General features: G+C 40.3%; 1 protein-coding gene across 1 annotated transcript; it reads left to right on the forward strand.

The window, feature by feature from the left end:
• The first annotated feature begins 442 nt into the window (after window positions 1–442).
• LOC103720977 (AT hook motif-containing protein) lies at window positions 443–18855 on the forward strand. The gene is made up of 2 exons (XM_008810968.6): window positions 443–879; window positions 17081–18855. The coding sequence occupies exon 2, from the start codon at window positions 17136–17138 to the stop codon at window positions 18573–18575; it is 1440 nt and encodes a 479-aa protein (XP_008809190.2). The 5' UTR covers window positions 443–879; window positions 17081–17135; the 3' UTR covers window positions 18576–18855.
• Window positions 18856–22618: the final 3763 nt, after the last annotated feature.

Genomic DNA, 22618 nt, shown 5'->3' on the forward strand with positions numbered 1-22618 from the left:
TGAATTTGGAGCAGTAAGAAGCCTTCAAGCAAAAATCTAGAATCACCATGATGCACATATTTATAAATGATATATAATATCATATATAATTCTCATGCTAAATTAAATTCCTGATAGTACAAAAATTATAAAAATGCATTACATTTTAGACATGTGGTTCTCCCCCTTTCAAAAATTGTACTAGCATATCTTTTTCGGAGATTTAAACTTCTTTCTTCGGTAGAAGTCTATCCAACACATTTTAAATCTTTAAAAAGAAATCTAGCGACAGTTACTTTTAGTAAAATTATAAAATTAAGCTACTTGTACATAATTTATAAATTTAAAAATAAATATATATTATATTTTAAATTTATAAATAATGAATAATTAGCCATTGGATTAAAAATTTAAAATCTTTATTTCCGAAAACTCTAAAATCTTTATTTCTCTACCACTGATCAGACACCACGGTTATTCCCACTTTTCCTTTCTGGCTTTCTTTTTTACCCCGTTTGGCTCCTGTCATCGTATCACGGCGTCCACCCGTCGACGGCCTCTCCTCGCTGGCTTCCACCCGCCGACGGCCTCTCCTCGCCGGCGTCCACCGAACTGCCACCGCCGACGGCCTTTTGTCCGCTAGCTTTCCTCTTCCTCTTTACCTCACCGCTTCTCATTCCCCTTCATACACCTGTCCGACTCTTCTCCACCTCTTCCTCCACCTGTCCGGCTTCAACTCCAGGGTTCTCTCAAGATCCTTACGTGGATCGGGATCCTGTTGGCAGCCTTTCAAGATCGCGGCGATATTCTATGTCCATGACGCCGATGTTATTTTTCTAGGGTTTCTTCACAAAAGTCTGGTGCTTCGAGATCAAGGCTTCAAGTCTTGAAGGCTTCGAGGTACTATATGAGCCCAGTTAGAACACTTCTTCACTTAGTTTTCTCCATCACATACCTGAGAGGAAAATTTTTTGTGTTTTTCTGTGATCTCAGTTCGGATCTAGGTCTTTAATGACTTTTTGTTCTTATGCGATTTTATTCAAAGAATGATGTTTAATAATGTTGTTTCCATTGATTGATCTTAGTCGAGTTATTTTTGTAGGATGTAGAAGCGCAGAATAGCAGATGTTCAAACTTTTCATTTTCTTTGATGAAGTTTTTAAGTTTGGGTAAAAGCTTCAGGGCTTCACTGCTTTATATAAATGTTCTTAAGCTATCTTGGTTACTGAATTGGGCTCACTATCGAGCTGAGATTATATTTGATCTCGAGCTACTTTTACTTTTAATTGGAGCCTATTATCAAGCTGAACCTAGAATGGAGCTGAGTTGGATACTAGCGGAGTGAGCTTTGAGATTATATACATATTTGTTTGGGTGAATAGGAGAATAAGGTTTTGCAAATTCAAAGTAGTGTTTATGATTCCATTGGAGAATTATGTTAGTTTGAATTTGCACTAATTCCTTCCTAAATAGCAAGTACATTAATGTGTTTGGAGGTTTTCCTAATCTATCTAGAATGAAACATTCTACACGACCACTGCTTTCCCAACCTAGAATCCTACATTCAAGTCTCCAAAATAAAAAGAAAATACGATGATCATACACGCATATTCAAAATACCTACTATTTTTGTCTCTCTAACTTTATTTCAAAAGATAGGTCTAGGTCAAGAGATTTTTGTTATTTGTCCATCAATGCTTCTTAGCTGGGGGATGCCCTTTTTCTGTGCTCTGTTTTTGGCTGGATTGCCAGATTTTGGGGTCATCTAAGTCTTGTATGGTTCTTGGAAGAGAGGTCCACTGACCCGTCTCCCATCTTTGCAACTTCGGCTCTTCTACCTACTCTTCTATCGATCAAAGTTGACCACCCCGAGTCAAGTTGTTTATTCTAATGTCCTCATTGCCCTAGAGCAATGGGGCATAATTAGTGCTTTGTGTCTTCGAGGACATGGGATTCTAAGTTCAAGTGATAATTGTTTTCTTGTCAGTCTTCAATGCTGGTGGGTGGTAAGCATCTTGTAGCATCACAAGATGTGGAATGTTGACATCCTGCACTTTGGAAAGGAGGATTGTAGCATATTGCAGTGTCTTAAGATGTTGGATGTTGACATCTCATGTTCATGGATGTATTTTGATGTTTATACTTTAAGTGTGGGCTATCCTTCATGCATGCATGCATCCATATGCACATATATATGTCCAATATATATATATGTATATTTATGTGCATACATACGTATATATACATATGTATATTTATGTATGTATATACATGCATCTATGTATATGTATATACATATAGATACATGCATGTATATACGTACACATACATTTATGTATATACGTAGAGATACATGCATGTATATACGTATACATACATTTATGTATAACGTATAGATACATGCATGTATATATGTATACATACATTTATGCATCTACATATACATACATTTATGCATCTACGTATAGATGCATGCATGTATATACATATAGATGCATGCATCTATATACATATTACATATGTGCGTATATATATGCATATATATGTATATATATATGGATGTAGGTATATACATAGATATATGCATACATATATCTATTTATATATATGTATATTCATATATATATATATGTGTGTGTGTGTATGTGTGTGTGTGTGTGTGACCTTCCGTTTGAAGCCAAGGTGACGAACTCCAAGTCCCTGACCGAGTTTGAAGCCAGTGATGAGGGCCTCGTACTTGGCTTCATTGTTAGAAGCTTTGAAGCCGGGCCTTAGAGCATACTCTACGATGGCTCCTTTTGGGTTGGTGAGGATCGGCCAGCTTTGCTTCCTCCCGATCTGGAGGATCCATCAACATGAAGGATCCAGAAGTCCTTTAGCTCATCTTCCTCCTATTTCTTCTCGACCAATGTCTCCTTGAGAATAGTGCATTCTACGAGAAAATCTGCTAGCACCCGAGCTTTGATGGCGGATCGAGATTGGAAATGGATGTCGAACTCCTTGAGCTTGATTGCCCACTTTACCAACCAATCCAAAGTCTCTGGCTTTTGCAAAATCTACTTTATAGGTTGATCGATCAACACTGTAATAGAGCGAGCTTGGAAGTACGGTCGCAACCTCCGAGCTAAGATGAACAAAGCGTAGGCCATCTTCTCTAATTTGGGATATCTTGTCTCGGCATCTCGGAGGACTTTGCTTGTATAATATATCGGTTTTTGAACTCTTTCTTCTCAGATCAGGACGAAGTTTAAAGTTGAAGGAGACACTAAAAGATATAGGTGGTGCATCTCTCCTCGCCTTGGTTTGGTGAGAAGAAGTGGCGAGCCAAGGTATTCCTTTAGTTGATTGAAGGTGATTGGATACTCTTTAGTGGTCCATCTTTATCTACTTGAGCGTCTTGAAAAAATGTAAATATTTCTCTGCTGATCTTGAAATAAATCTGCTTAGTGCCTCGATCCATCCCATCAAGCATTGCACATCCTTCACCGACTTTGGTGGCGCCATCTCCTAAATGACTTGAATCTTCTCTAGGTTTGCCTTGCTTCCATGCTGCGTCACTAAGAACCCCAGAAACTTTTCTAAGGTGATTCTGAAAGCGCACTTGCACGGATTGATCTTGATGTTGTACTTCCTCAGAGTCGTGAAGGCTTCCTATATATCGGCTACATGCTACTTGGCTTCTCGACTTTTCACTAGCATGTCATCAATGTAGACTTCCATGTTGCAGCCAATCTATTTCTTGAAGATCTGATTAACCAACCTTTGATATGTGGCTCCTGCATTCTTCTGGTTGAAGGGCATGACCCTGTAATAGTTTAGACCTTGGTCAGTGATTAAAGAGATCTTCTTGTCCTTCGAGGCTATCTGGATCTGATTGTGGCCTGAGAAAACATCCATGAAGCTCAACAATCGATGTCCCAAGGTCGCGTCTACAAGTTAGTCAATCCTCGACAGTGGAAAGCTATTCTTGAGACAGGCTTTGTTCAGGTCGGTATAGTCGATGCAGATCTTCCGTTTTTCATTACCTTCTTCACCAAGATAACGTTGGCCAGCCAGTTGGGGTAGTTGACTTCACGAATGAAGCTGGCCTTCAGTGGCTTATCCACCTCCCCATCAATGGCGTGCTGCCTCTCTGGGGCGAAACTCTTCTGATGCACCAGTTGGTGTGCTGGGTCCACGTTTAACCTATGCAAAAGAACGTTACAGTTTATACTTGGCATATTCGAGGTTGATAGGCGAAGATGTTCGCGTTGGCTCTGAGAAAGTCAACAAGTTGAGCTTTAGTTGCTTTGTCCATAAGGATCTGTTCTGCACAATCTGGCCCATGCCTTCATCATCAAGAGGGATTGAGATGAGATCCTCGGTCGGTTCATCTTGTTGCTCCTTCTGCTCATCCCAAGCATGCAGACCTTCAAGTGGAAGTCTCAATTGACCTTTTTCCTCGGAGTGCAGCCACATAGCACCACCGAACTAATGCCTGGTCGCCTTAAACTTCTACTCCCTACTCGGTTGGGAACTGCATCAAAAGGTGATAGGGTGACACTGCGGCTCGCAATGTATTCAAGCTAGGCTGACCTAGGATGGCGTTGTATGTTGAAGGGATCTTCACCACCAAAAAATTCGACATCACAGTTGCTTGCTGAAGTTCTTGGCCAGTTGTAACTGGGAGGGTAATTGTGCCCTCCACGGAAATAGGATCTCCCAAAAATCTGATTAGAGGAGAGTTGATTCTCCTTAACCGATTTGATGGTGAATTCAGTCTACAAAAAGCATCATAAAACAATATATCGGCTGAGCTTACATTATTTATGAAGATTCTTTTTATATTATAATTTGCTACTGTGAGGGAGATTATAATGACATTATTATGTGGGGTTTGCACTCCCTCTAAGTCGAATGAGAAAGAAATAACTTCTCCAATCCTTTGCCTCTTCGGGGCTGCGTCTCCTGCTTGGGCAGCCTGAGCGTAATTCAAAGCCAATGAGCTCGTCCCTCTAGCCGCATATCCGCTGGAGATGGTGTTGATAACCCTCGCTGTAGGTTGGTTGTCGATCCATTGTTCAGAGGTGCATTGATCCCGAATAGCGTCATCTTGGTCCCAGTGGTGCTTGATGTAGTGACCTAGGTGCCCTCATTGGATAAGGGCTTCGATCTCGTCCTTGAGCTGCAGCCACTCCTCGATGTCGTGCCCATGATTTCAGTGGAATTCATAGTACTTCCTTTGGTGTATTTTGCCTGCGGACGCCTTCATCCTCCGAGGCCATTTTAGATAACCTCAATTCTCAATTTCCATAAGGATCTACGCCCTCATCTCTTCTGAGCCTTCTCCTCATCTCCTTTTCATCTATTCCGAGCCTTCTCCTTAACTCCTTTTATCTCTTCTGAGTTGGGAGCTTCCTTCATCTCTTTTGAGCCTTCTCCTTAGCTCCTCCTCTTCTTCTTGGTCCCTCTTCTTTTTGGGCTTATCCTCAGCCTACTCTCGCTAAGCTACCATTGCCTCCTCGGCATTGACATACTTCTCGGCCCGGGCGAGAAGCTCTACAAAGTCTCTCAGGAACTTCTTCTCTAACAAGAAGAGAAATCAAGAAGGTTTTAGATTGCTCCTTCATGGCGGTCACTGCGACCGAATGGTTTAGATCGCGGATATCCAATGTTGCCACATTGAAGCAGTTGACGTATTCTCTGAAGGACTTGCCTTCATGTTGCTTCACTGCAAACAAACTCTTCGAGCCTCTTCGTTGCCTTCGATCGCTGATGAAGTGGGGCCGCAAACAGTCAGTCGAGTTGCTGCTCGAAGGAATGGATGGAGCCTGGCTGAAGGTCAGTATACCAGAGATGAGTTGCCTTCCAAAGTGAAGTCGGGAATGCTTGGCACAACATTGCGTTGGTGGTTCCTTGAAGCATGATGAGAGCTTTAAAGCTGTCTAAGTAGTCCAGGGGGTTCGAGGTGCCATCGTGCGAATCCAACTGAGGCATCTTGAATTGAGGTGGGAGAGGTTCTTCCATGGTCTACTATGAAAATGGTGGCTCAGGCATAAAGTCCAAATCATCTTTGAGCCCAGAGTTTCTGCCCCTTAGCTCGATCTTTTGATCGAGGTTGGCCTCCCTTTTGGAGACCCTCTCTAACTAGCGAGAGCAATGGCCCGAAGTTGAGTCCTCCTTGGAGTGTGGGCTCGGAGAACGGTGTCTCCCGTCTTGTTTTGGACTTTGCAGACTAGAATGGTGGCTCTGCTGCACCCATCTCGGGTTTCAAGGATGGAATGATGGCTTGGTCGCGTAGGACCTTCATGATGACTTGGCTCATTCCCTGCGGTTGCTGCTGGTTAGTACTAGCCTGCTGCAGGTTTTGGACGGGCGCTGTAAGGGTCTGGACTTGCTGTACGAGCAGGTTGAACTGCTTAGTGTTGACAACTAGTGCTGGTTGAGAGTTTTGAGGCTGAGGACTCGGTTGAGAAGCGTTGGACTCCAGGCACGCTCTCGCTAAGTAGCACCAAGTGCTTCTTGAGCTCTCCATGACTTCATGGTAGCAAACTTTCTTAAATATCCCAAATGGGATCAGGGACCCTTCCTCTAGCGCTAGTCTGTTGTTGCCAAAATCCTAGCCAAAGACAAACTAACGAGGTCAGGCAAGCTTTGAGCTAATGAGGTCGGACAAGATCCAAGGTGAAGGGAAGAGATAGACTGGTGCCGGCGGCGGAGCTTGGATGGAGAGGTTGATGCTAGCAGTCTGATCTAAAACAAGAAAGGAAGTCCATTTGCTAGAGTTTGTCCAACGGGGGACCCTCTGATGCTTAAGTCGGGTAGGGATTTTCGGAGAAACAATGGAGACTTGAGAAAGAAGCAGAGTGGAGGAGAGCTTAGAAAAGTGTACCTGGAGGTCCCCCGATAGCCCGTTATATAAGGGTGGGTTTCTGTTGCTGAATAAGGTGGAAAAGGCCTTAACTGCACGGTAACAATCTACATGTTGGGCACATGGTGGATATCAACCACACGGATCATGCGATAATCAATTAATCTCGTGGGACGAGTTGTAACTGCCCCAAAATGTGCCCCGTAAATAGTGGGACCATAATCACACCTTTAATGGGGCTTTAACTGCCTTAAATGTGCTTTGAATTGAAGACACGTGGCTTCACTATGGTTGATTGGCTACTCTGCTTAGGTCGGTGTGTAGGTTCAGGTCAGCAGCTCGGCCGGTACTGAAGTCAATAGCGCGGATGGCTGGCACAGTTGGTAGCTTGGTTGATGCTAAGGCTATTACTTTGGTCGGCTACCAAGGTCAGCCGTATATATGTTTATATCTACGTACATACATACACGCATATACATATATGTATTGTTGTCGTATACTCTGTTTTGCCTGGAAGCTATTTACCAGGCTTACCCTACATGGCCAAATGAGGCTGAGCCAGCAAGGGGGCCCGAGTTTGTACCATTTGACCTCTCTGGCTTGTCTCTGTCACGAAAAATGGAATTACATGAGAGTTGCTATTTTAGCCACCTATGTCGGCTGGTCAATATAGTAGCTCCCACATATGATTGAACTCATTTAGACCTTTGGAGGACTTATTTTGATTACCTTCTCATTGAAGCCCATGAACATATTATGGTAATAGGTTTATGCATAACGAAAATGAGCAAGACTTGGGAAAGCAGATTTAGACAGCAAGATTTGGGAAAGAAGATTTAGACTATCTATAGCAAAGTCTTTGCTGGTTTGCTGAAACTTCATCGCCATTATAACCTTTTCTAAACATCCACCCCATACTCCCAGCACTGAAACCGATGTAGCCTTTTTGATGAGAAGGGTCTTCAAGATTTAAACAAACAGAAATTCAATTGAGATCTGAAGCAAGGTATTAATTTCGCAACTTCTGAGGTCTTTTTTCAATTGTTGGTATAGACAGACTCTTATACAACTCTAATCTGATGATCAGATTTGTTTGTCAGCACATGAATAGAGGAGAAATCTAATCTCTAAATAAACTCCATATACTTTGTTTTATGTACATACCGTTTCAATAGCCTTGGTTGGCCACCTTTCCTAACTATACCAGAACTTTTTTTAAAAGAAGATAAACTAATCCTAATCAATGAAAAACTTGGACCATATCTTAATTCTTAAATTTAATTACATCAATCTACTTCTGCGGCATGATATCATGCCAATGTGATCTTTGAACAATGTTCATGTAGCCAATCCATCATTACATCGTCAGGAGTTGGTGATGTCCAATCTTGTTCTTTCTTGGGCATATGCCCACTGTTTGTCTTGACATGTTATGAGCTAACACCCGATGATTTTTATCAATTGGTGGACTTCGTGTCTCACAGAATCTAGAAACCTGTCAAGAAAAGGGTCATCATATAGCACATGATCCCGACTATTTTCATTAAGGGATGTTACTTTAAAAATTGAATCCTTAATTTGTTCTATGGTTGGCTTGCCGACTAGTTCTAATTCATGTTGCTTTGGCTGTCGATCATCTTTCGTTGTATGAGGTGGATTTTGTTGATCAAATCAGATAAGTGGACTTAGGTAAATTGTTAGGAATTACTGATATAGATTTTTTATCTTTGTTTGATGGTTGCCTCTTGATTAACTTCACCTCTCAAGCAATTCTCTTTATGAAGTCATCCATCTTTTTCTCTACTTGACCGAACTTGGAATCTTGATCTTGTAACTTCTTGATTGCTTTGATGTTTTGTCTCCATTGTTTTCCATATTCTTCTGCCCTTGGTGGCAAAAATTTCGATCATTCTACTCCCTTACCAATTCTGATGTAACCTTGTAAAAGACAAGAGACTACAAGATTTTAAACAGCAGAAATTCAATTCAGATCCGAAACCAGATATGAATTTTGCAATTTCTGATGCTGTCTTTTTAGTTGCTCATATAAATAGACTCTTAAAGTAGACTCTGATATGATTTCAGATCATTTCATCAGCAAGAACTCTGCTATGTGGCAGTAGAGTACAAGGAAGAAAGTGTGAAACAGAGTAGAAGAAAGTTGAATAGAGGAGAAATATAAGAAGAATAGAGAAAAGAGGGCTACCTGCCATTTTTAATCTCTATTAAACTCCATGTATTGTTTTTTCCATCTGTATATATATATTCCTTTTAATAGACCTTAGTTGGCCACTTTTCCTAACTCTACTACGACTCTATTACAATTAAATAGACTAGTCCTGTCCAACTAAATTTGGACCATATTTTACTCCTAAAAGTAATAAACCAACAAATGACAACCGGCTTAATCTTAGTAAAATATGATTAACTAGATTCCAATTTGAGTGACAATAGGACTCTAAAATTCCCTTGAAAGGAAGGTCATAGAAAGCAGATGTGGGAGGATTGAGTTGTTGGGTTATCCCCGCACGTGTTGCGACGATCGCAGCGGAAAGATACGTGCGGGGTCGTTCATCTCATGAACATCCTAGAGAACGTAGATTTCAAAAAAAATTTGAGTTTTCTAACTTAGAAAATTATGAAATCTAGGGGAAGATTAAAATTAAAGACTAGATTAATTTTAAATCTACTACAATTCAGAATTGTAAAGGATTGTAAAGATCCTATCTTTACCTTTGAGCGGGTAGATCTTCACTGCTATCTGATGATCGCTGTATTTGGTTCGCTTGAAGCCGCACAAGCGTCCGGCGTCTATAGGTATCCACACGAGGTAGATTGCTCCAAGCTCCTTGATCTCACCGGGGTGCTAGCTTTCTTGCAGAGATCGCTTTTGATGGCTGATTTTCTCTCTCTTTCAATCAACTCCTTAATTACTTTGAGAGAAAGGAGGAAGAAGAAGGACGAAGACGTTGCTTCTTCTCGTGCTCACGCCTAGAAGGAGAAGAGGAAGGGGGTGGGCGGCTGAAATTGATGCATATCAATTCACCTAAGCCCTTACGCCACCCCTCCTTTTATAGGCATCTCATGCCCATCTAAACAAGAAATAATTTCAATGAGAAATCACTTCCTGATTCATCCCTCCAAATTCTACCGCATCCCTTACTTAATTCTTCCACACCCCTTACTTAAAAGAGATTGGAGAGAATCAAGTGCTCTCCTTGAGCCGTGTGGCAATCTAGGGGAAGAGGAGAAAGAGGAGGGGCGGATGCCCCTCCATATGGCGTGTGGAACCAAAGAAGGAAAGGAGGGGGACGCCCCTCCTCCTTTCTTCCTTTTCTTCACACGCATGAAGGGATTCTCCCTTCCTTCCAGGCTTTGATTTCATGCATAGATTTTCTAATCTAATTAGGAATCATATGGTCCCACTTGATTAATTGAATTCTAATCTAATTAGAACCTAATGTGTCCTCCAAATTGAATTTTATGAATTAAGTTCCTTATTAGAGCCTAATTGATTAAGCCCAATTGAATCAATCAAATTTGCAATCCAATTGCAAATTCTTCTTCTTTAACTCACTAACTCTTAGTGGATTAAACTAATTATCAATCAAATTGACAATTAAGATCTATTGCGATTCTAAATCGCAATCTAACCGTCGGAACGATCAAAACCTCTAATGCGTGTGACCCCATAGGTTCTATTCTGTCTGGTAGTGAGATATATTGTGATCTCCATCACAATATCATTGAAACTCTTTTCAATGGGTTGAAACAATTTCAACTTTTTTCTTCAGAGTTCACTGATCATCAAGTGAATGTCTTCGAATCTCACAATCCGCTAGTGACACCTAGCAGCATATAATGGCAATCCAGCAGAACGAAATAGATGAACCTCTAGGTGCAGTTAGCGTATGATACAGTACCTCTATCGTGGATCCCGACATGACGGAGGTTATGGATAACTCGTCAAACCCTATCGTCTGTCATATGTCAAATTTATTTGACTCAAGTTCGAGATTGAAAAACTCTTTTTCCAAAACTACTCTGGCTAAAGTTTTTCGAACTTAGTCTCATAAATCACATAGGATCACTCCTAATCTATCAAGGTCGATAGATCCCATCTAGATGCAACCCTAATCCGACAGTGAACCTACTGCAGCCAATTTGTACCACAAGGACCCTTGGGGCCCATATTTATGTGCTTGTCAAACTACAGCAACCTCACCATGATTAGCTGAGGCATCGCAGGTCTAAGTACTAGTCATACAACTGCAGCATCGAGTAAGTCATTGACGAGTGGATAGACATCTAAGTGACTTCTTGCTTTGGTCACGTTCAGTACCTTTGTTCTCTAACAAGCACTTGTGCAATCACTCCAGTGTCCCCACACTGTAGACTTAAGAGTCGTCTATCAAGAAAAGTGATCTGTGCACTAATCTCATCGGATCGATCACCGTCCTTTATGATGATCCATTGATCAGGAGCAATTTAGGAATTAATTACCTAATGACACATGTCTTAAATTCTCAACTCTTGAAAATATGTTTTATTATCTTATTAATTCCTAGGACGATTCATGGACACATAATAACATGAATGAATTAAATATCCAATTTTTATTAATCAATAAAAAGGTCAAGTACCAATTTTATGTTCCAGAACAATTACAATGTGTCTGCCAAATTGGCTTCTAGGGCATACTTCTAACATGAGTTTTTTCGAATTGGCCGGAAGGGTCAGCTTCTAAGCAAAACCAAGTGGTTCGATCCTAAGATGAGAAAGTAGGCATTTTCCCCCTTTAGTTCTGACTTAGCAAGAGCTAAATCTTTTAAACAGAAGGGTTTCTGATCCAAGAGATTGATCCCGAGATTTGATGTGGATCACTTTGGCCACTACTGAAAGGGTTAGACAAGGTCTAGGAGCGAGATCTTCTATATCGAGAAGCTGAATCATGTGGCAAACTTTCAAAGATCATAACTTGGCCATACATTATCTAATTGAGATGATCTTTTTTTTTATTTTTATTTTTTAAATCAGATGACTTTTTGAGATCTACGATGCGACACCACCTCCTAAAGGGTGCGGTGCTGCTAGTGATCAAACATAAATTCCATCGTCTGTGCCCTAAAATGGGTCGATGAAATTGAATTTTTTTTTCGAAAAATACTTTGACTAGGCATATCTCTCAATCTTGAAAGAATTAGGCAGAGCGTTTGAAGGCAAAATCGATGTAGGAGTTGAGATTTACCTCTATGATTTTAGCTTATTCGTGTTTATTTTCACTAGTCACTAGTCATGTATGTTCGAATTAGAACAGGAATCCGATCCGAATTGTGTAATGGTGGACTTCATTATTATAAATAGAGGCTATGTATCTCAATTTTTGAATCATCAATGAAAGAAAAGAGGATATAAACTTACCTTCGCTAATCTTTTCAATTTCACTGTAATTTTCTTGAGAGATTCGAGTTGAGCAAGTTGAAGGAATTACCTCCTCCCCGATTGGATCAATACTTTTGCTTAATCTTCAGCAACTTGTTTGCACCATGATGAAACAAGAGGCAATCTTATGCAGTGTCACTAAAATCATGTCATAGTTTGCACAACTTTTTATTTTGTTTTTCAAGTAGTATGACGAGTCTTAATCTTACACAATTTTCAACTTTGTAGATTGACTGTGCAAAAACTGGTTAATCAAATATTGAATACTTTTTGTTAATATTAGCTTGGTTTTACCAAAAAATATCAAAGTTGTAGATTGGACACATAGGTGTTGTGTTGTGAGGATTATTTTACTTACATTTATTGTTTGGATCATGATAAGTTTATGGTAGATATTATAGGCATTTATCTCTATAAGTGCTTGCGTGCCGCACATCCAAAGAAGAGGATATCCTTAGAGTTTTCCACCTAAATTTTCGGTGTTATGGTGCCAACATAATTATAATGGGAGTTGATGAAGTATTGGTAGCAAGGTTTGAAGCTCAGCCAAAAGCTGAAACTGATCTATTTTGGATGAGGGACTCAGCTTTCCTGGCTTAGGTGGGTTTTGGCCAAAACCACTTTATTAAAAACTTGAAGCTTTTTTATGAGTATCAATGTAAAATATCGGATCTAGGATTCTACCTCCGAAAATGCAAATGGACTTTGTGGTTATTGTCTCTCATGGCTAAGGCCTCTGAAGGGGCCCTTATTGCAGTTTATTCGCCAGCTGTTAGGCATGGAGATAAGCCTTTGTATCGTGTAACACTGGTTGAGCAAACAAAACAGAGGAACACTTTTTTCTTATCAGCTGGACTAGCCTCTTTACACTTAGCAATTATGGCAACTCTTTTCCTGTCCCAGGTGTTTCACAATCATAACAGGCACCATACTTGTAATTTGGATTTTGAAGCCTCTTTTGATCCACAAGTAACTCCAAATGCAGCCCTCGATCTACATCAAAGCCTGACACATTTTCCAATGTCTATTAGGTGATATTTAGAGATTTTGGAGCAGTTGACACCATATTTGCTGTAGGAATAAGAAAGAGTTGTAGTAGTATGGAATGGTAATGGAAAATTGGGTACCAAAATTGTCATTCCCATATCATTGTTTGGGCACGAAATAAGAGGGTGCATTGGAATGGAATGGTACTTTCGCTTAATGTTTGATTAGTTTTATTGTATAATATAAAATGTCATTAGTTTTACGTTAATTTTGAGCATATAACCTTGAACAAGAATAGGTCCTAAGTTTAATGGAGCAGCTATTAACATGTCCACTCTAACATTTTCTTGTGTATGCATATCATGCTTCTAAATAATGGTTTTTTTTTTGTGCATATAACCCCATAAAATTTATTCTAATTGCATGCAACACCCATAGCTGTTCCTATTTGCTACATGATACAAATAACCCTCAATGAACTCTTACCTTTATGAAGGGTTCATGGTATAACTTGAACATGGTTTATGGTTGGTTAAACTAGCTTATGGTGGAAGGAAGTCTGGCTGCAATCATATAAGGGCAGGACTTGAACGCAAACCATTGCGTCATACCAATTTATAGTTTTGAGTGTTAGGTGTGGGTACTTTAGGCTAAATCAAAGAGGTCAAGCAACACAGATGTTTGCTGCATTGTAGACGTGAAAGAGGTTTATGTTGCATAATGGACTTGAAAGAGGTTTATTTCTTTGCCCCCCTTCTTTTTTCTCCTCTCATTTTTTTTTTAATTTCTTGAGAACTAGGTTGGGAAGAAGTTCGTTGAAATCACATAAAGATGGTACTTGAACCCAGATCACTAGTATCCAACACCTATTTTATCAACTAAGCTACCAAGGAGTGTCATACTGCCCTAACTATCTGGTTTGGGGCATACCGAACCATACTGAGAGCGGATTAGCATGGTTCCGCTCTTCGGTTCAAAAAATTCCACGAGGGAGGGGAGATTCAGGAAGAGAGAGAGGAAAAGAGGGAGGGAGGGAGATGGAGAGGCTGAGAGAGGACTCGAAAGTCCTCATCTCGTCTTCCATCCATTGTTCGTAGGGGTCACCCTTGTTTCGATCCGCAGGGGTCATCCCTGTTTCCCCTTGTTTTGATTGAAACAGGGGCCATGCTGTATTTTTTTTCAAATTCATCATTGTAGTCGGCAAATGGAGGACGGCCTCTGTTTCGGTCAAAAGTGGGGCAACCACTATGAACGGCGGATGGAGGACGAGATGAAGGCTTTTGAGCCCTCTCTCAGCCTCTCTCTCTTCCTCTCCCTCTCTCTCTCCTACTCCCTTCCTCCCTCTCCCTCCCCTTTCTCTTTCTCTCTCTTCTTCTCCCTCTCCCTCTCCCTCGCCAGCTCTAGCCTTGTTGGTATGGCTTGGAACGATATGGCATGGCGGTGTACCGTACCATATTGCTAGGCAAGCGACTGGTACCGGCATAGCCAACCTTAGTTGGTACCCTTATATTCCATCTATTCTTGGTTATGTGATGTGGAATCAGGACAATGGGTGATTACAATGACCATTTTTATTTGTCAATATATTAATCTTAAATCCTTTCGGTGGTTTCCTTATGTCTTGAGACTCTAGCCTCTAGGACTGTAAATATCAATTCTGAAAATTGATACTAGAAAATGCTTGCCATTATGTGGCTTGGTTTTCTTTCTTGTTCCCTGTTCGTGAAATTCTAATTTAATTTCCAGGTATTGATAGGGTTCTTATTAGTCAATCGAGGGTTATGAAGAAAATGTTTATTTGTTACTCCTATTAAAGGGTGATGAGCAGATTGCTATGCAGCAGGCTGTGTCAAGTGGATTTCATGAGTGGGGTTTTAGGATTGGTGCTCCTTGTGTCGTTCGTCTCCAGGAATCTATGCTCTAGGTGACATGATATTCTGTTGGATGAGGTGGAGAATTTTTAATCTTCTCTGTTGCTTTAGCCTTGAGAGTCAAACTTGCCAAAAGTATCTTGGCATCAGTTTCCTTGTGAACCAGGCTTTTCAGCTAATGCACCTAATTCTAAGTCATCTATATCACACCTTACATGCTTAGGCCTTTGTTATGTATTAGAGAATTTAATGGGATCATGTGATTTGATGGAAGCCCCCACTCCTTTTAGAATAACCACCTAAGTCGCGCTTTTGGATCTTCTTTTAGTTACTATATGATACTTTATGGACATGTCACAGTGAAGCTCCTAGCCACTTATGGGGGGCAATCAAAATAGTTAAATGCGGTCCCTTAATGATATATGCACTCCCTTTCATGCATTGGAGATGGTACTAGTAGAATGCATCTATAGGAAATATGAATGTTTATCAATTGTTGAAAAATCTTCAACTTAATTTTTGAGTCATGTTCCCTAGTATGGTGAGTGTACTTGGGTTTCATGTACTCTACTGCTTAAAATTGCCTTGGAAAGGAATTTGATACCACTCTTAGCAAGTTGACACTAGGTTCATAGCTGGTTGTGGAGATCTTTATAGTCCTGTTAGGCGTCCTTTTGTTCCATGGCTGCCCCACTTTGATTTAAAAAAGGCTGGATGTGATGATTCTTCTCAAGCAAAAATGATAGGTTGAAGTAGGGCTTCGAGAGAAAATTGCCATTATTTCGTAAATGTCATATAAGCATGAGTTACTTAGGTCAATCAATCGGAAGACTAACATCAAGCTTAGGCTGTCATTATCAGGAACTGGCCCCTAATGTGGATATTGTGTGCTGTTACTGTCAGTATGTCTCATGACAACTGATATTTGTTCATTTTAGCTCTGACTCCAAATACATTAACAATTCATTAGCTGTATCTGGTTGAGAGTGTTTTGAGCAATAGAAAAGGCTGACCAGTTACTGCTAAAACCTTTATAGATCAACCAACTTTTCTGATGAGTCTTCCTATGCTTCTTTTAGCCACTAGATTTCTTAAAATCGTCATCTGGGCTTGGTTAAAAGGAACATCTGTTACATTAGCACTGCTCTTCTGTGTCTAGTCTTGTAGCTGCTGAATTAGATTATTCAAATGAGAAACAAAATAAATAACCATTAGAAGAAGATGGCATGTACCATATACTTGACTGCAGTATCATTATATTTCTCTGGCCAAGTCACATTATGACCACTGCGGAGATGTGCCGCATGGTGACTTTGACTGGCTTTTGGAGCAAAATCTAGAACTTATGGTAAGGTGGGGTTAAGCATGCATATACTCTGGCATTCATGTACATTGTTCATGTATAAGCAAGTATAGGCTTAACCAAATACATGCAGATATTAATGTATGAACATCTGTAATTTTCTAACTAATCTTCAATTTCATCTTCTTGTTCAATTATTTCAAAGCTTTTATCCATCACTGAAATGGTTCTGTGACTATGACCTGACTTCACACCAGATCAGATTTATGGATTTTCTTGTCACCATAGCATCATGGATTTGGGTATGAGTATTCATGGTTCTAACAATGACGTGTTTTTGACCAACTCACAACTTTCTATTAACTCAGCAGGGTCCTTCCCATGCACCTTCTTGTGCTAAGATTATAACTACTGCAGAAGTTATAGTTATCTGGTTGAATGTGCTTAAGACAAATTAATCAGAGTGAAATATTTGTCCAGTGTATCTGTTTATTCATGTTATTTTTCCTGATCTTGCTATTTCTGGCTGGCATTGGTCAATTTAAATGTCCATCATGACCACTTTTGGCTTTCTTTTCTGTCCAATTTTAATTTGAATTTTTCTCATAAAAAGGAGCTGATAGGCAAAAACTGATTTTGCTTTTGCAGAGATAAAACTAACCAGCACTAGTCCAACAAGCATTACTTCACCTGACATCACAGCATGGCCCAAGAGAATCAAACAATCATCCCTGTTGATCCAGCAAGCTTTCCTTCAAGGCGTAAACGAGGTCGTCCTCGTAAGCACGATGGTCCTGGATGTGAACCACGTAGGAGAAACCGGCAGTTTCAAGCTACTGCAACTCAAGCATTTCCAGCACAGGCTCCTTCATCTCATGCTAATCCAATTGCCAGTTCCAGTCGTGGGCCTTGTGGCCTCATAGGTCAGAAAGTCTCTGGTATTCTGGAGGGGATTTTCGATGCGGGATATCTTCTCACTGTTCGAGTAGGTGAGACTGGACCTGTCTTCAAGGGTTTGGTGTTTGATCCACACCTGTCTGTTCCTCTCACTGTGGATAATGATATTGCACCACTTCTTCCAATGTCAAGAAGCGATGAAATCTTATATCAGGTTGGCCATGCACCAACCAAGGAGCCAGTTTCACCACCAATCCATCCTGTATCGAAAATGGTTACAGCTGCAGTGCCTCTTCAGATAAGGGAACCTGCTACCCCTTTTCCACCTGTAAACCATTTACATGAATCCTCCAGGCTTCCTCAAACAGCTCCAAGTGCAAAGGAAGCAGAGCGGAATGATGCCACCCATCTCTCTCAGGATGTGCACCCTGCTTCACAACCTGACTTGAAAAAAGTACTTATGGAGACGGCTCCAAGTACAGAGGAAGTTGCGGGGCATGGTGCCAACCGTCTTCCTCAGGATATATGCCCTGCTTTGCAAACTGATGTTGACATAATACGTCTGGAGAAAGCTCCAAGTACAAAAGTAGCGCAGAAAGATGCCATCCATCTTCCTCAGGATGTGCGCCCTGCTTTGCAAACTGAATTTAAAAACATACTTCTGGAGACATTATCCAGAAAAGTGGCAAATGATGAGCTGCCAAAATCTCAGCCTGCTGCATCTCAACAATCTGTGCCTACGTGCACACAAACAGGACTTTCATCAGGCCCATCTTACGTTATGAACAATGCCGGGGCAGCAGCCATCGGAGCTTCTTCAGGAGATAGAACTGAAAAAATGGTTGAGACAGCAAAAGGATGTGTAAATTCTGAACATATTGAAGGATCATCAGATAATGTTGGTGGAAAGCTCAATTGTACTGGCCAGGCACCACAGTCGGATAAGTCCTTGACAGACAATGAGACAGCTGGTGGCAATGCAGATATTAGTTGCCAGGCGCTGATATGCGATGAGAAGTTGAAGGCCAATGAAACGTTTGGTGGGAAGATGGATTTGGTTGGTGAGGCTCCGCAACTTAATATACAAGTATCAGAAAACAGAGAGCTGCCTGAAGAATTCCAAAATGAGAAGGACCAACAAAACCTCTCAGTTCCTTCTACTCCTGAAGTAGTAGCATCGCAGGTTCAGATTGAGGAACAGAAGCTTCAGTCAAGTAACATCTGCCATATTGGCAATGATGGTTGACTGCCTCTTAGTGGTTCTGCCTAGGTTGGACAGAGACTTTTATTTTTCTTCCGCTTCTTTTGTCTATGGTTGTTCGCAAGGTTTTACAGGTCATGCAGATGTTTTAAGGTTGATGTGAACAGGGACTTGAATGTCGAGGACCTGCAGATATCAGGTATATGGTTATTATGTACTTTATCTAGCTAACATATGACCCCTCTATCGAAGTTTATCACTTTATGATGGACATTGTAATGTTGCTGAAAATCAGAAAATATACTTGAATGGTTTTGATCGACCAGTCTGGATGGTTTATGGCTTATATGCTGCACATGGTATGACAGCAAGTTTTAAGGTTTTCCAGAGGTTATTGGCATGCTCAATCCAGTGGAATTTGCAGGTTAAGCTAGGCTCCAATATTCAATCCTTTTAGTAAATTCTATGTGGTGGTTTTCTTTTTGGTTAGCTGATATCCAAGATGGATGGATGCAAGAACGGTGGCAATGGCAGGACAAATGATATTCATGAAGTCTACTTTCTGTTGATTGTCTATGAGAAGTGGCAACTGATATTTTGCAAGGACAAACAGAAATCGGACGTATATGAAACTAATCGTATTCTGGTCCTCCTTACTAGGAGTTTGGAAGCCTTCTTGCCTTATATTAGCCTTGAGAAGGACATGATTCAAAATTTAACCTTTAAAATGCTGCCACTTAAGCGAAGCTGTTGAATTATGCTGTCTGATGGTTGTCTTTATTTTACGATCGTCGAGCAGCAATAGAGGTGGATGAAGATATCTTGATGCATGCTTGTCTGATTTTGGGCAGGCTTGGTCAAGGAGCCTCAGCCTGCTTTAGAGTTCAATCGGCACTGGGGGCAGGCGTGGGTTGACAGAAAGCTATATTATTTAAAAAATAACTCAATACGATTCTTGCTTTGGTATATTCTCTTTCTTGATCTCTCTCTCTCTCTCTCTTCCTGTCTTATTTTTTCCCCCCAAATTGATGTCTTAGATCTCTCCTAGCCAGTTGTTGCAAAGTTATGCCTTAATGCTTCAGTAAACATGGTAGAAATATATATGATTGTTTTAAAATTCAAAATCTTTTAATGATTAATCGGCACTCCGATTTAAATGTACTGTCTGGATATATTGGTTTCAACCAAGGGCGTCGGGATTCTCTCTCTAATATCTTTTAGAGCGCGAAATTGGCGCTGCTCTCTCGCTCGCGCTCTCTCCCTCTCTTGTGCCCTTTCATCACTCTCATTTGCTCCCCCTCCGACGCATGCAGTCTTCCGTTTGCACCATCCCTTTCGCATGATCCAGAGAGATCTCCCAACGCATCATGTGTTCGACACGAAACGATTTCTTAGTCCATCATCATTGCTTGAGCTTTATTTTGTCAAATTATTAATTGGCCGAACCAATTCATACGTCAAATTCCTGTTTTGCCCGCTTGGTTTGAACCGGATCTTGGATTTGGCCGGCCCGAGACCTGAGGCGTCTTTGAAGATTAATTCTGATGGTGGATTGCGTCGTGAAGCTGCCAGTGCTTGTTGTATGTTTCCAAAATAAAGAGGAAGTATGATTCCATGTAAAACAAAATGAAAAAGTTGCTGGAGCGGTTCTGGCAACTTACTCGAAGGACACGTATTTAAGCCAATTCCATGGTCTGAAAATCAGAATTATGCCAATATTGGTGAATGCTCGGTGTTTTGATTTTGTTGGTGCAAGATGTTATCAAACACTCAGTTTTATTGTATCCTAGAGGCTTATTGCATATTTTCACGTTAGATTTGTGAGGATGAATAAAGTCTTAAAAAAGTGGCAGCCTTTAAGCTTTTTCTTGTCAATTTCTGATTGTTCTCCCAGCTATTCTAACATTCCTAAGACTTTAAATACATTTTGCAAAAATGGCATTTGCAACACTTGGATGGATATAGAATTTGCCAAATCAGAATGCTTTAATGGAGAAAATTTTTAAAGTGACAGATGTGCTTTCTTCTCGGTAAACTGAGAAGGTACATTTTAGTATCAGAAAATAATAATAAAGGATATTACATAATACTTTCAATTATCTCATTATTTATACTATAAAAACTATTTTCATAAAGTATTTTTAATTTATAAATTAATTAATTTTAATATTTAATTAAAAAAAATAATAAATAATAAAATTCTATATCTAGCCTAAAAAATAATATTATATGATATTATTTTTATCTTTTAGAGTAGTGAGAAAGCTATTTTAAATTTGTCATCAAACATCTCAAAATCACAATAAAAAGTTTTTAGCTCTCTAAGAAAAGCAATAACGAGCGGAGCCTAAACCTGCTATGCTTGAGGGTCATATTGTGAAAGTTCTTCAACATAAATCTTCGCCATGCTTCTTAAACAAACAAATGTCAACATTTCTCCTTGGTGTGCTAGAAAAGTAGAAATACCTCTCTTATTTGGAAAGCCGCTATCAATATTTTGATACAGATAAAGGTAGGTGTCGGAATGGGGACAGGTAAAGGTCTGAATACCAATCAGGCTCATCATCCTCTGGTTGTTTGATCTTCTTCTTTGTAGAAAACCTACTTACATGACAAATGAGTCCTATGGTCTCCAGGTAAGTTATCATATTGAAGATGGTCAATGGAATCGGGCTAAAATTGCTACGTATTAGATTTTGAATTTTTGAGCATCCCTATCGCCTACATAAATAATGAAGATGGGTGGCTATATGTGGCTCCGATGGTAAGAGGTTGGGGGCTAGCCAACTCCATCTATACGTTTCTTGATTCTCATGTTTTCCTGTACCAAGCTAGTGAGCTGTTGCAAGTTTGGAAGAAGATATGGAAACTGAAGGTGGCACAAAGGATCAACGTGTCCTGCTGAAAACCTTATCCATGGTAGGCTGGCCACAGATCTTGCTGACGAGCTGGGTGCGACTTTCGATGGAGCTAAACCAAGCTCTACTTCTTTGACTAGAGAAGACAACAGTAACGGTCGAGATTTCTCCTTTAAGAGGCCGGTGAAGGTGGGTGGTGGCTTAAATCTTGAAGGTAGAAGGGGTTACTTGTGCAGCGAACATGGCCATGGGGTTGTGTCACTTTGTGCCAAGTTTCTGGACACCCGAAGAGGGTATGCCCTTCTGCTCAAAAACCATTTGTTTCTCAGAGTTCGGCCCCGGCTGCTCCAACGGTGGGATCCTTTAGTCGAATTTATAGCATTCTATGGGAAGCATTTGGCTGCTTATGAAGTAGTAGCATTCATCGAGAGGGTGGAAGACATCCCCCCGTTTGTCTTCCTGTGTCTGGCGGGCTTCAAGTATAAGATCTCCATTCAGAAGCATGGCTTCTCTATTCGGTAAGTTGGGCAAGAGGAGGTGCTGGAGGTCGACTCGGAGCTGAGCAACTGCCATAATGAGCAAGAAACAAAAGCTGGTGCAGCTACAGGTAGTGGTGGTGGAGCACAGTGATCGTTTGAAAGTAAAAACTCTGGCTTAGAATGTGGACAATTGCGAAGCTTCTTTGGCTTTGGATGCGATTAAGGAATCTGGAATCTAGAGAAGATTGATATAGGGTTGAAGGGGATTTTGATGATCAGCATATTGTCTCAAAGCTCCTGCGGAGTGACATGCAGCCGTTGGGAAGACAACGCGGTTTTGCCAAGGAATCCTCGTGTTGCCATGCAAAACTAGATTTTTCACTAGCACCCTCAACAACAATATCAAAAGAATCCTAATGTTGACAAACCCAAATTTCGAATTGAAAATTTCACACACTATTGTCTCCGCAAACATAAATAAAATCTATTATTTTGATCCAAAGATGATAAGTAAAATTATCAAAGATTTCACCAACATGAATACTCTACAACCTCAAAATAAAATCAACTCCAATGAGAAAATATGCCAATATGCAATATCTTCAAGCACATTTTCCTCTTACATGCCATTTTCATGCATGATCCAGAATATGCTAATTAGATATCATAAAAAATCTTTATTAACCTCAATATTAATTAACTTCTTATGAATGAATCCTAGATTGCTACTAAGTAATTAAGTTTAAAACTA

The sequence above is a fragment of the Phoenix dactylifera genome, chromosome 8 (genome assembly GCF_051530095.1).
Source record: "Phoenix dactylifera cultivar Ajwa chromosome 8, Ajwa_hap1_PhDact_Kaust_v1.1, whole genome shotgun sequence".
NCBI lineage: Eukaryota > Viridiplantae > Streptophyta > Magnoliopsida > Arecales > Arecaceae > Phoenix > Phoenix dactylifera.